General features: G+C 31.5%; 2 protein-coding genes across 2 annotated transcripts in view; both read right to left on the bottom strand.

The window, feature by feature from the left end:
• The window catches only part of LOC131609863 (uncharacterized), a 77,592-nt gene extending 63,902 nt beyond the window's left edge, over positions 1 to 13,690 (bottom strand). The window contains exon 1 of the mRNA XM_058881678.1: positions 13,631 to 13,690. The gene's annotated coding sequence lies outside the window, so the exon portion shown is untranslated. The remainder of the gene's footprint in view (positions 1 to 13,630) is intronic.
• On the bottom strand, positions 12,690 to 13,718 carry LOC131609865 (uncharacterized). Its single transcript, XM_058881679.1, has one exon. The coding sequence runs from the start codon at positions 13,545 to 13,547 to the stop codon at positions 12,954 to 12,956; it is 594 nt and encodes a 197-aa protein (XP_058737662.1). The 5' UTR covers positions 13,548 to 13,718; the 3' UTR covers positions 12,690 to 12,953.
• Positions 13,719 to 14,164: the final 446 nt, after the last annotated feature.

Genomic DNA, 14,164 nt, shown 5'->3' with positions numbered 1-14,164 from the left:
CAATTTTCTTGAAAATAAGTGTGCTACATTAGTTAAGAGTTTACCGTAGAGTTATAGAGGTTCATGAATAACTTGGGTTTCGTAGATTACAAGCCTTTAGAGATAATTTATTTTGAGTTTCTCGAACCATGAAGTTTGTTTTCTACTAATCTATGCTATTGTTTTACTTATATTATTCGATATAATTTGATCTTAATGCTTATCACATTAAAAAATGTTTGGTTCATCACAAGATGTGAATAATTACTTTTGTTTACTAGTATTTTTATTAACAAATCACAAGTTTTCGTTCACTCAAAAGATTAAACTCGAAAAAAAAAATCCTAAGGCGATTTTGTGCAACAGGTTTGAGAAAATGTATCTGTGCTTGATGACTTAATGCTTGAATATGGAACAATTGGATAGAAATTTCAAACAAAGTAAAACGCAAAATTGCTTGAAAGATAAACTAAATGAAAGGAAAATGATAGAAGATATCAAATAAAATTCTAAGATAAAAATGTGGAACGTGTGATTTGTTTGACAATTGTTTGATGATCAAATCAATTTTAAATGAAGATTTAAAATTTGAATTTGAATTAAAAACAAATCACATCTTTTGTTGGAGACTTCCAATTGTATTAGCTATAATTCTAGACAAAATCAAATGTCCATTAGAAAAAAGCCCTGAAGAAGCATTGATATATAAGGAGACTCAAACTTGGTGTTTTAGGTGTGCATAGTTGAGGTGTAATACTTTTTTCTTAGATACTAATTCTATAAGCTTGAGAACAACGCTTTGATGGGAGTTTTAGATTGGTTCATTTTATCAATCATATTATAATGGTCTAAACACTTGGGAGAGTATTTGAGTGAAAGAGAAAGGGTTCTAATATTTAGGGGGATCTTAGAATTAAGTTTCACGGGTAGTATTAGGAAAATGGTATTGAATTGGGAGAATTCAGTGTAAGTCCATCTTTCCTTCTGACTATTGGGAGTGAAATAGTTTTACAGGGAGCCCTAAATAGAAAGACATTAGGGAGGAATTAAAAATAGGGGCGTTGAAAAATTGGCTTGTTCATCTAAGACACTTTGTACTAATTCTATAAAAGAGTGGATTTCCTTTCTTGGATTGGATTCCCCTAGATGTAGGTGTCGGTTGCACTGAACTTGGTTACCAACTATTGTGTTCTTTATTGCTTTTCCACTCCATTATCTTGTATAAGTTAAATTGACATAAATTGGTTGTACAACTACTTTCTTTCTGGTATATAATGTCCCATACACCGTGTCTGACATCTGTCTCTAGAATCAGACATCTGTCATAAACCAGTTAAACATGTTATCCTTGCTGTCTGGACCAATATTTGTCCTCTTGAGAACAAAATTTCACATATAATATCTGGTTCACGTTCTATCCAGAATAAAAATTATCAGTTAACACGTCATCATCTTCATTCTGCATGGCGTCCTCCCCCTTTTGGTTTAACTATTGCCTGCAAAGGATGGAAAAGTGTTTCCCTCATGGGTCACTTTTCCATCTGAACTTTTGTCAACGACTAGGAACTGCCACTCATACTCGACTATGTAGCCTCAAAGATAGTGTTCTTCTTGCGTTGGTTCCTTCTCCACTAGGTCCTAGTCATAGGTTCATTGCCCAAGTAATTCTTATAAGCATATGAATAATTCTTTGACACTTATGACTTATTGTGGTACGATAAGCCAACAATAACTTCGATCAACCTCTATTTTTGTGGATCAATGTTTGTTTTACTCGTGGGTCTAATTGAGTCACTAAGAGGAACATTGGTAGGCGATATATACGTCATATTCTGCCTTGTCTTGTACGTAACTCCTCTTTTGTCGAAAGAAAACTAGGTCCTCATGTCTTTAGTAGCTCCTCTTTTTCAAGGTCTTTAGTAGCCTCCTTGGAACACAACACTGCAGTGAGGACATATCATTACTTCTTAACCTTTATTCTTGCACCGGTTTAGGAAGTCGATTAATTGCTCTTCAACCTTTAGGTATACCACTTTCATCTTTTCAGCATAATTTGTCACCGTCACTTCTTTGACCTCCATATTGAGACCTTTAGTGGTCTTAGCCATCATGATTTTACAGGTTCAAAAAAGTGTGATTCCTTAACTTGCAAAGGATCGGTGTCGACTGTCATTTGTGGCTTTTGTTTATCCCCAAACTTTAGCCAACCATCAATACTTTGCACCAAATCCATGAAAAGAACACATTGAGACGTCAATTTAGGCCTTTCGATACTATGATTTGACCATTAGCAAGTAGAAGACCAAAATTTTCGACGCAATTGTTTACATAATACTACCTCCGTTCCTTTTTATAAGAGACAACTTCCTTTTTAAGTTCATTAAATAATCAATGTATCTAGTCTATAAATAGACTAAATACATTAGTTATTCAAAGAATCTAAAAAGTGACTTGTCTCTTATAAAAAGGAACGGAGGTAGTATATTTATTTTAAATAAAAGGTTAAAAAAGAAAAAATATTTAAATTAATAATAGATTTTTTCGCACATAAAAATATTTAAATCAATATTAGATTTTTCCCGTATACCATATTGGGATCATAAATATCATCTTTCGTGTATAAAAATATTTAGATCAATAGTAAATTTTTTCTCGTATACAAATTTTATTTAAGTTTAGGCATCAATTAGAAAAATATCTAGATCAATAGTAAATTTTTGTATAGAAAAATATTTAAATCAATCATAGATTTTTCCCGTATATCATTTTTGGATCATAAATACCATCTTTCGATATAAAAATATTTAGATCAATAATAAAAAAAAATTCCCGTATACAAATATTATTTAAGTTTAGGTATCATTTACAATAATATTTGGATCAATAGTAATTTTTCGTATATAAAAATATTTAGATCAATAATAGATTTTTTACTCGTATATAAAAATAACACCGTTTATAAAAATACATAGATCAAATATATTTTACCCCGTACACAAATATTATTTTTTGTAGACATCATTTATAAAAATATTTAGATTACTAATATAATTTGAGTTTGACCCATAACAAACATTTGACACACAATTAGACTAAAAACATATATTTTAGAAACTAATTTACTTGTGATTTAAAAAAAAAGAATAATAATCATGCATTGAAAGTGTATAATTATTTTACACATGCAAAAAGTAAATTTTGAACATAAAATACCCTAAAATGGTACAATTTAATTGTAAAAGTACAATTTAAAACCAAAAGTACAATTCAGTTACAAAAGTACAATTTAGAACCAAACATATAATTTAGCTGCAAAAAGTAAATTTTAGACACAAAATATCCCCAAAATGATGAGGTGGCGGACAAAGACAAAAGATTAAATGGTATTTTTCAGAACATCTAATTTTCTTATATTATATATTCCTCATTTTTACTTGGTTCAACATGATTTTTTTCCCTTTGAAGGTCTTAAAACCTTACAAACATATGGTGGCCACGACTTTAACTCTGCTAGGTTAACCTCACTTTCTTCAACATGTTCCAAAACTATGTCAATTTCTTGATCGTTTTCGTCTGTTTCTACATAAGAAGATTTTTTTTTCCTAGGGTGTCGATTTGACCTAGCCTTTTCAGCTTTCAACTGTTCGACTTGTTGAACCTTGTCTGCTAATTGGACCATGTCCCTTGGGTACTGGGTATCTAACTTCTTCTTAATTGAATAGTCCAAGCCACCTACAGCCATCTCAATTACCTTGTGTTCAGGCTCTTGAATAAAACATCTCGACTTCATTAACCTAAACCTATTTAGGTAATCATCTATTGACTCAGGGAATTTTCTCTTCACGCTGGCTAATTCTTTCACGGTAATTTTTGACTGACCCATATATAATTGCTCATGGAACACTCTTTCTAATTGATTTTAATTGTATATGGAATTTGGAGGAAGGGTGGGAACCATATGAAAGCGCTCTTAGTTAAAGAATTAGGGATATATTTCATCTTTAAGTTTTCATTATTGACCAAATCACCTTCCTTTGACAAATATTGAGCGATATGCTTGATAATATATTCACTGGTATCGCCTGCAAACTTAGTAAACTTAGGGATTTTCTAACCCCCTTGGGAGTTTAGTCTACAATACATACTCAAACAAGGCAGAAACAATGTTTGGCCTATAAAGACCAAGATTAAGAACATTTTAGGATAAGATTTGTTCAACCATTTGGGTCCATTTGGTTGGGAGTAGATGGAAGGGAGGGGAGGGAATATTTATAATAATATGTGTTTGGTTCATTTTTTATAAAGGGAGGGGAGGAGAGCAAAATCCCTCCTAAGCTCACTTTTTGCTCCCCTCCAAATTGGAGGGATTTGGAGGGGAGGGAAGATTTAGTAATCATAATTTTTTTATTTTCCCTATTTTAATCTCAATCATTTTTTTAATTCCAAGATTATCCTTATTGAATTATTAAAGACTAGATTTTTTCTCTGTATTATTTCACGTTTATTTTTTCTATTGTGCGGTTGCTATTTGTGCGTTGTTTCTCTCAAGTGAGTTTTTTTCCTTTTTATTTTGTTGAAGTTCCCTTTTTGATATTATTTTTTTATAATAATAACATACTTATACTTATATCGGTTCTTATATATGATAGTAATATGGCTTTTTTATTATACTATTAATAATAATAACAATATACAATATATGCAAATATAATATATTTATGTTATAAATAAAAATTTTAACTCAAATATTATCTATTTAATTTTTTTAATATTCTAACTTTATTTTATTTATTTTTAATTATAGAAATTGTTTTATTGTGTTAGATGAATCATAAGATCAGATAATGGTTTGATTTGCATTGAAGATATATAGTTCAACTAATGTGTGTTGTTGTTTACGGTTATATTATGGTTTATGAATGAACAAGTTTTTATTTGGTGAAATTTACTCAATACTATTGTTATTTAGAATTATTTTTACAAAGCATAAATAATAATATTTATAAGGATAAAAAGGTAAATTGATTTTAAAATCCCTCCCCTCCCCTTGTGAACCAAACTTACTTGTTGTTAAAAATCACTCCCCTCCCCTCCCCTCCCCTTCCCTTCTTTGAACCAAACATATATTTAGTTAAATTCCCTCCCCTCCCTTCCCCTCCATTCCCCTCCCCTCGATTAGATTCCCTCCCCTCCCCTCCCCGCCCCCCCTCCGTTGAACCAAACGGACCCTTTGGGTATGTTATTTTTAAACCCAAAATTATTTTGTTAGACTGTCATGACCACTTGGTCTGCATCCTAGTTCCTATTGACTAATACTACCTTTGGGCCATTTCGACTGAAGTCTCCTTCGACTACCCTGGATATAGGTTGTTCAACCGGTTGGGGCATAACCTCTTGTTGCACTTGATTATTAGGAAAACCTTCATTGTTTGCAACTCCTGGATTTTGAATGACCCCAACTGCTTGGATTTGAAGGACTGGTTGAATAGGAACTTGGGGAGCACCAAATAAATCAGTAATTTGACCCATTTGACACACGAATTGTTGGAAAGTATGGTTTGTGTTCTAGATTAGGGTATTAAACATAACATCAATTTGTTGTGTAAGTATATTCACCATATCATGGTTACTATCATCCATTTGTTGCCTCACAACCATGAGGGAACTAGTTGTTAAAGGTGGCATAACTTGAGGGATATATCCTAGTCCTCCTTGGGGCTATGCCATTCGACTAGGATTGCTTATAACAAACCCTGATACTAAGTAAGGATTAAAAGGAGACATAATAGTCAATGGACTATCTCTATACTTAGATGCATTAGTTTGTAGGCTAGCCATCATTGCACTTGGCATGCTATATGGATATTTCTTATTATCAGAGGGTAGCATAAATCTTGAGAGGAAATAAGATCTGGGGTCTCCTATATTAGTTCGTGTAACCCTTGAAGTAGTTGGAAAACTCGTTGATTATGGTGGGGAAACCACCAGTTCTGGTAATGTCGTTGAAACTAACCTTTGACTTGTAATAAGAATGGTTACTCTAACGAATGTTAAAGTTCTTGCACCACCAATTGTTGCTTCGATTGATTGTTCTTCTGTATTTACAGCATCGTTCTAGGGAAGGGAAGAATTTTTTGGGTGTGCCATTTTATGAATTTACCACTGCTCATACGCATAAGCACTCAGACATTGAAAATATTTCATGTATGAAGAACAAAAGCAGAAAATAAAACACACTTTTGTAAAAGTTTAAAGTTTGCCCAAAAGGGTCCCATTAGGTAGAAACTTCAAACAAAGTAAAATGCATGATCGCTTGAAAGATAAAGTAAATGAAAGATAAATGACATAAGATATCAAGTAAAATGCTTATATTTAAATTGGGATGCAAATTCATACATTTCTCACAAATTCAGTATCTCTGTAACATGGATGTTAAAATTCTATAGAGAACAACAATGAAAAAATGCAAAACCTTGTCAGAAAGACCAAAATTACTTATATATAATGTACGTCAATGACTGTCGACAACAGTTAATTCACCAGTACTTGACACATACATTATTGTGTGACCTTTTGTCCTATGCTTTTCTTACATGTCGAGAGTCAATTTGTTCCATGTCCTCCGCAAAATTGCTACTTCTGTCGAAAAAACATCTCCGGGTCCTCTAACTGCCTCTGTCGAGAGTCAATTGGTTCCCTATCAAAGCTTTGTAACTTTTGCGTTAAAAAACATGATTCAGCGACCTGTGCTCAACTTGTGTATTTATCCCACATCCCCACTCATGTTGAATATGCTTGAGTCAAAAATCATAGGATAACAACTACTAACCTTAACTTTTACAACGCGTTCTAATTATAATATCCGATATCAAAAATATCTAAACATGGGGAAGTAGTGTATTTGTGATATTGGTATTTAGTGGTCAATACAATATTCTTCAATTAAGAATTTGTCTAAGATATTTTGGGGTCATGATTGAAGAATATGAAGACGCTTCAATAAATTAGGTGTAACTATTTTGTTAATTCATCGTGATATTAGATGCAATTTCATAAATAATATGAAATTATCGAGTAACAAAAAATAAAGGATTGGACAAAATACCTGATCAATTTTAATCAAATATTTTTTAATTATTTAATTTTTCTATTAATCTTTGTCTAAGTATATGATTTGTATAGCCCTTGCCCATAACTTTTTATTATTGCACAATTTGAGTAAAATTGATAATATCCTACTAAAAATTATAATATCAAATATGACATTTGGCACACTTGCTTTAGGCCATTAAGTTGTTATTACTACAACTTGTTTGATCAACGAGTTTCCATTCACATGAATAGGCTTAAGACAACTATGGAGATTAAGATTGAGAAACCAATAGACTCGTCTAATTTAAATGTTTTTAGGAGTTTTTGGTATTTTTGTATATCAAATAAGACAAGTGTGATGCTAGAGCTGTAAAATGTGTATAATTAATTGTCGTGAATGTTTGAAGGGATACAAGTTGAGGAATATAGAACCTGAATGATCAAAGTCCCTTTAATGTTGAGATGTTACTTTTGATGATACTTGTATGTGAATGAAGTAAAAATACATTAAAATTAAATTTGCATAAACTAGGGTGTAGAAAGCCCAATTTTAGGCAGAAGTTACTACTATTGAGACTATATATGAGGAAGATGTATAGTCTCCCACTTCTAAATCTAGGAAAGCACAACCTACAATGACTCCAAAATATTAGTTGGCCCATAATATGGCGAGAAGGAATATTGCACCACCTCAGATATATGATTATGCTAATCTTGTTTGTTATACTTTAAATGGGGCTAAAAGGATGTAAGACTCACAACCAAAGATCATCAAAGATGCATTTGAAATAATAAATAGTAAGAAATGGTTGTAAGTGGTATGAAAAAAATAAATTTATTAGAGAAACTCCGTACTTGAGAATTTGTGAAAATACTTGGAAGACTAAGGGTGGTAGGTTACAAGTGGATCTTGAAAAAAAGGAAAGAAATGTGGGAGTTGAAGCCCTAAGGTATACATTAAGACTTCTGGTAAAGGGTCTTATTCAAGTGGAGAAGATTGATTATAATGAAATATTTTCAACTATGGTAAATCAATATTCCATATGAGTATTTATGGCTAATGTGAATCAAAATAATTTTGAGCTACAACAAATGGATGTTAAGACATTTTTCTTACAAGAAAAATTTGAAGAGAAAATTAACATGGAACAACCTAAAGATTTTGTAGAAGACAAGTCTAAGGCATGTCTTTTGAAGAAATATTTGGAAGGGTTGAAACAAAGTTCTAGGAAATGATAATTTCAGTTTAATGAATTTCTTCTAAAGAATAATTTTGTAATGGCAAGATCTAGAACACAATAGTTTTTTAAGCTCAAAAAGACATTAAATAGAGTATTTGTTATGAAAGATATTGGTGAGACTAAGATAATTTTAGGGATGAATATCATGAGAATTCGAGAAACAGATTAATTATTCTTTTCTCAATCCAGTTACTTGATGAATGCGGTAGAGTGATTTAGAATTCTTGATGTTAAGATCATCAACAATCCTTTAGATCATCATATAAAGCTTTTGGTCATGCAAATTTTTCAAAATTGAGAATGAAAATAAGGTGATGGAGAGTAATTCTTATGCAAGTGAAGTTGGAAGCAATATGTATGGGATGAGTTGTAGTAGACTAGACATAACATGTGCAATTTGCATAGTAAGTCAATTTATGGCAAATTTGGACGGAATGCATGGGAAGTCTTGATGTGAATGTTTATATAGTGAAAATGTGGGCATTAGAAAATCACTGTAGGATTTTGTCTTTGTATAATTTGGAACGACTATTAGTTTAAAAGAAAACAAACAATATGTTGTTGCATTATCAACAACTCAAACAAAGTGTATTTCCCTAGTTAAAGGATCAAGGAAACCATTTTATTTAGGTGTACGATTGTTGAGTTATGAATTACTTTACAATATGTGAAGATACATTGTGATAGCTAAATTGCAATTCATTTGTCAAATTATCAAATGTATTATGAAAGTTCAAAGCACATTGATATTTGTTTACATTTGATTAGAGACATCGTGTACTGAGGGAGGTTGTAGTTGAGAAAATTGCTTTGGAAAACAATATGAAGAATGTTTTCAGTAAGTGATTACCTAAGTCAAGGTTCAAACATTGTTCGGTCTTATTCAATTTTGTTGAAGAGTGATTATAGAAAAGAGAGAGCGATAAGATGGACGATAATTGAATTGGCATCATCAATTTAAAAATAGAATGAAGAATTATTGTATATGCGTTAAATTTTCTTGTGATTGTACATAGATGGAGTCTGGTTGGGCTAGACAATCATATCTTAATCGCAAGACGCCTAACAATAATTGTGGGCGTGGGTGCTGATCATATGTCAATTTTATTGGTTTTGACTCATCTATAAGGAGGATGGAGTGACATTCGAGGCTGTTTTAGTTTTGTTGGTGAAAAAGAACATTTGTCATGTGTTGATTTTACCCTTCATATATTTCAAATTCCACATCATATATTAAGATTCTAAGTGTTGTTTAGATCCGCATTTCAATACCATATATTACATCTTAATGCAAGTTTAACTTGGAAATGCTAAAGTTCCAAAACTAAGTTTCTTTTGTACAGAAGACGTTAAAATTCCATGTAATTCTATTCTATTAAAGCTAATGTAGCACGAAAGAGATATTAGAATGCCTTTACCATAGTAGTACCCTAAGAGTGTGTTTGGATGAAGCATTTTAATGAGGTAATGTAATGTTTTGAGGGAATTTAAAATGATTTGCACAAAATTTATTGTTTGGATATAAAAATAAAGAATTGTTAAAATGATGGAAATTTATGGGGTATTTTATCTTAGTTAAATTCAATCATTTTGAAATGACACCAAAAACTAAAGAATTTGAAATTCCTTCATACTCTATTTGTTACTATTATTTCTTCAAATTTTGCAAATTGGTCCTCATATTTTCCAAAATTACAAAACTGACCCTAATTTTTTTTAAAAATTGCAAATTAGTCCTTAATAATTTTTAAAATTTACAATTTGGTCCTTCAAAATTTTAAAAATTGCAATTTGGTCCATATTTTTCAATTTTTTAACTTGGTCCAAACAAATTATATTTTATAAAAAATGACCCCAAAACTCTAACAATGAATTACCTCAATACTCCATCCAAACAAAATAATTTAAAATGAATGAATTTCAATTGAATCATTTGAATTGCTTTGAATTTTAAATTCCTTTAAAATTTTTAATTACCTCATCCAAACACACTCTAAGATTAAAGTAAATCAAACCAAGCAAAGGTGCACGGACCTGTATGTCAGAACTTTTTCCAATATGCTTTGTGAGCCTTTCTTTGTACCTTCTCAAACGGCTTCTTTTTTTTTTCCACCATGTTAAAGTAAAGAGAAAGCCAAAAGCAGAACGCACTTTGAGTAAGTTTTTCAATTATATTTCCTTTATGTGCTGTGACGACATATATTTAATCATTATTATAAAAAAACACTTTTATAATTTATTTCACATATAATTATATGATGTTCTAGAAGCACACAAAATATCCGTTATAGACACATGCATGTTCTTTTAAATTATATTGGATTAATCTTTACAGCCTTGATTGCACACGATCCTAATCACATGTTAATTTCTCACCAAAAAGAAAAAAATAAAGTAAATTAGTTTTAGTGAGCATGTTAGATGAGCAAGGCAGCTAACAAAATTAAAAAGCCAAATGTATAAATGTAGTATAGACTCTTTTCTTTTTAATCGGGCAATATTAGTATAATATTTGTACGGGTTAATCTACAATTATTACTATAAAAAATACGTTACACCTCGGACGTGAAATACATTTAATCTCAATTACAAAAGCGAAGCGAGAGTCGAGGTCCTCAAAGGCGTCTGACGAAGTCACCAGTCACCCGAAATGGTTCAGGAAGTCATCCGAGTCTTAGTAATTGTTTGATTAAACTTAGTTCATCTGGACTCTTTTCCACTTGTCTCGTGGATGTGGGAGGTGATGTGCCTCATTATAACTTACTAGGAGAATGGGTTAAAGGAGGAATGAGTCATTCCTCCCCATGATAAGCTTAGTCCTTCCAATGTAGTTTTGCTTTTGCACCTTCCATATTGCTACATTCATTATGAGTAGCTAAGTTCTTACTTGAGAACATGGTTGGTAAATAATTATAACTTATTTGGATTGGATGTAATCATCGCATTATGTCTGTTTTAATTAATCAAACATATTTGATCTTTAAATTTTTGTCTAATGTCTATTATATCTATATCATGACTTTGAATCTATTTAATGTCGATAGGTGATCTTAGGTTTAGACTAAGGATAATGTTTTTTATATCTAATGACTTATCGTTTGTAACATGATTTGAAGATCTATCTGGTGCCGAGAGGTACTTTTACGTTTAGACCTAAGTAGTCTTAGGTAGAGTGTAGAGAATCAATTTGATATTTCACATATATTGTTGAAGTCGAATGACATCGCATTGTTTATTAGGCTCAGAGATCCTCAAATAAACATTACAGTTAATATCCCGATTTTATTTTTGATCGGAATAACATTATTGAGTAATAGGTGATAATATGGATTAATAGCTAAAATGTGTATAAATGATCAGTGATACACCTGTAGTTATAGTAATTGCATCCTAACCCCAACATCTAGGGGTGTACATGGGTTGGGTAAACCCAACAAATCCAATAAAACCCACCTAAACCCAACAAAAATAGTGGGTTGGATCGGGTTATTGGGTGAATATAGTTTTCAAAAATGAAAACTCATTCAAAATAATTGGGTTATGGGTAAACCCACACCCAACCCACAAAACCCATGGATTATTGAGTGACTATATTTTTGTCCCTTTTTATAATTTGATAAGTGGTGACTTTGATATTTTTAATTGTAGTTGCTTCAATTTCAACCTTTTGAACTTCTTTTATCTAGTAAATAATGATTTTTACTTATTTAGGATGTACACTTTGATTATTTTGATGTTAATCCTAGTAAGTTGCAAGTATTTTATGCAATTCTAGGTTTTACTATAATGTAATTTTGATTTTTACAAATATGTTTATGATAAATTTTACTATACATTTATCAAGAAAAAATGTGACACATTATAAATAATTATATAAGGAAGAAAAAAATTGGGTAACCCACTATCCAACCCACAAATTTGTGATTTTACCCAAACCGATCCAATATTATTTTGAGTGGTTATTTTACCTCACCAAAATCAGTGTACCATGTATGGATTGGGTTATAATTTTAACTAAATTCAACCCAAACCAACTCATGACCCTTACCAACATCTATCTATCATTGTTATTCTCTTATTTTTATTTTTATTGTGTTATGTTATTAAACAAAATCACTTTTCAAACTAAACCATTTTCTTCTTAAAATAGTAACTATTACATATAAAATATGATATTGTACCATTTTCAAGGGATACAATGATTTTACACTACATTTTAATTTTCGTTGACATAATTACTACTCTACATTGCTCTTTACGAACAAATACCGATTAGCCTATACCACAAAACTTTTATAGAGAATTACTTAATTTGCGACTCTTAACCATTTTTAAAACAAAGTGTTCTAACACTAACATTAGTTCACATCCACAAAGAAAACACCAATAAAAATTCCATCTTTTATGACAAGAACTCATGGAACAACAACAACAAACAACCCTAACAATCACGTTTTTATCCCCCCTCACCTTCAAAGGTGTGCTATATGAGTGCTTCTTTGAGGAAAACTTCTCATGCTCCACCAATCCCCCTTATTACTTGGAGTACACAGACATACAATCGCATCTAGATTATCCATTAATGCCAGACTATCTAGATTAATCAATGAGAGAGATGTTGAACTCGAGTGAACTCGAAATTCAGGCACCATTTTGCTCAACTTCCCTCTTCCTCTTCAAAGAATCTTGTTTCTGCAAGATTATATTCCTCCTAAATCTTCTGATAAATAGATCAGCAACTTCATCAATATCATCCTCAAGTTTAAACTCTTTCCCTGCTTCTTCCTTACAATTCTTCACCCTATCGATCACCGATCCTCCAAAATCCAAACCCTCAGAATCAAAAAGATTGTGAGTCAAATCTGGATACTTATCATCATCATCCTCATAGTAATAACCATATCCATCTTCTTGTTCTAATTCATTTGGATTTTGCAACGCTCCGTAAGTGTGAGCATTTTTGTTGTAAACAACTATAGCTCTATCATGATAATCACAATTCCCACCACCTTCAAGTAAGCAATCTTCCTTGGAATGATGAGGATGGTTCCCCCAAAGAGAGTGAAATTTCTCGGATATCGAACTCATGACGAGCTTTTTATTCTTCATGAAAGAGAATAGGATTAACCGAGCTTTGATGGCGTTTGTTTTGGATTTTAAAGCTATAGTTTTTGAGGCTAAACCGGGAATGATTTGCTTGAACAATCTCACTGTTTTGTTCTTAATGTTGCTCATTGTTGTAATAATAAAGTGGTAAATGATGACTCTAGAGAAAAATAACTAGAAAATAGTAGAATCAAAATTGTGTGAATGTTTAGGTTTGAGAGAGAGGTGATAGATAGATAGTATGAATGTTATTGTACAAACTTTGTACTTTGGCACGAAAGAGTTCAAGGTGTGGACAAGGGATTATATAGGGGAAGATACAACTAGGTAGTTTAATAGATGATGATGTGTTTTGTGTGAGAGAAACAAGTTCAAAAAAGAAAGAGTAAGGGTTAAGAAAACAAAAGTAAGCTGGAAAAATAAAGTTAGAGTCGGTGATAAAGTTGTGGGACACTAGGTGATTCATGACATGTCTTTGAGTTATTGTTGTTTAATTGGTATAGGAAGTTATGAATTTATTTGTGGGTAGAAATTTAATTAGTAGGGTTGGGTTATGGGAGTGCCTTTTGAAAAAAAAAATGAATTTTAGGTTTGATCTCTCTTCATAATAATTACATTATAGTGAGGTGAAATGGCCTTCATAGGCCCTTCAACCAGCTTGGTTTGTTATTGTTGCCAAAGTATAATTTGGCAACTTTTAGGACAATTTTTTTGCTTTCAATAAACTTCAATTATAGATAGTAATC

This window comes from Vicia villosa, linkage group LG6 (genome assembly GCF_029867415.1).
Source record: "Vicia villosa cultivar HV-30 ecotype Madison, WI linkage group LG6, Vvil1.0, whole genome shotgun sequence".
Classification (NCBI taxonomy): Eukaryota; Viridiplantae; Streptophyta; class Magnoliopsida; order Fabales; family Fabaceae; genus Vicia; species Vicia villosa.
The sequence above is the reverse complement of the archived record's forward strand: the minus strand, read 5'-3'. Positions and strand labels throughout refer to the sequence as shown.

Bases quoted from the DNA above. Each gene is read 5' to 3' on its own strand.
- LOC131609865 (XM_058881679.1), bottom strand. From the start codon at position 13,547: ATGAGCAACATTAAGAACAAAACAGTGAGATTGTTCAAGCAAATCATT.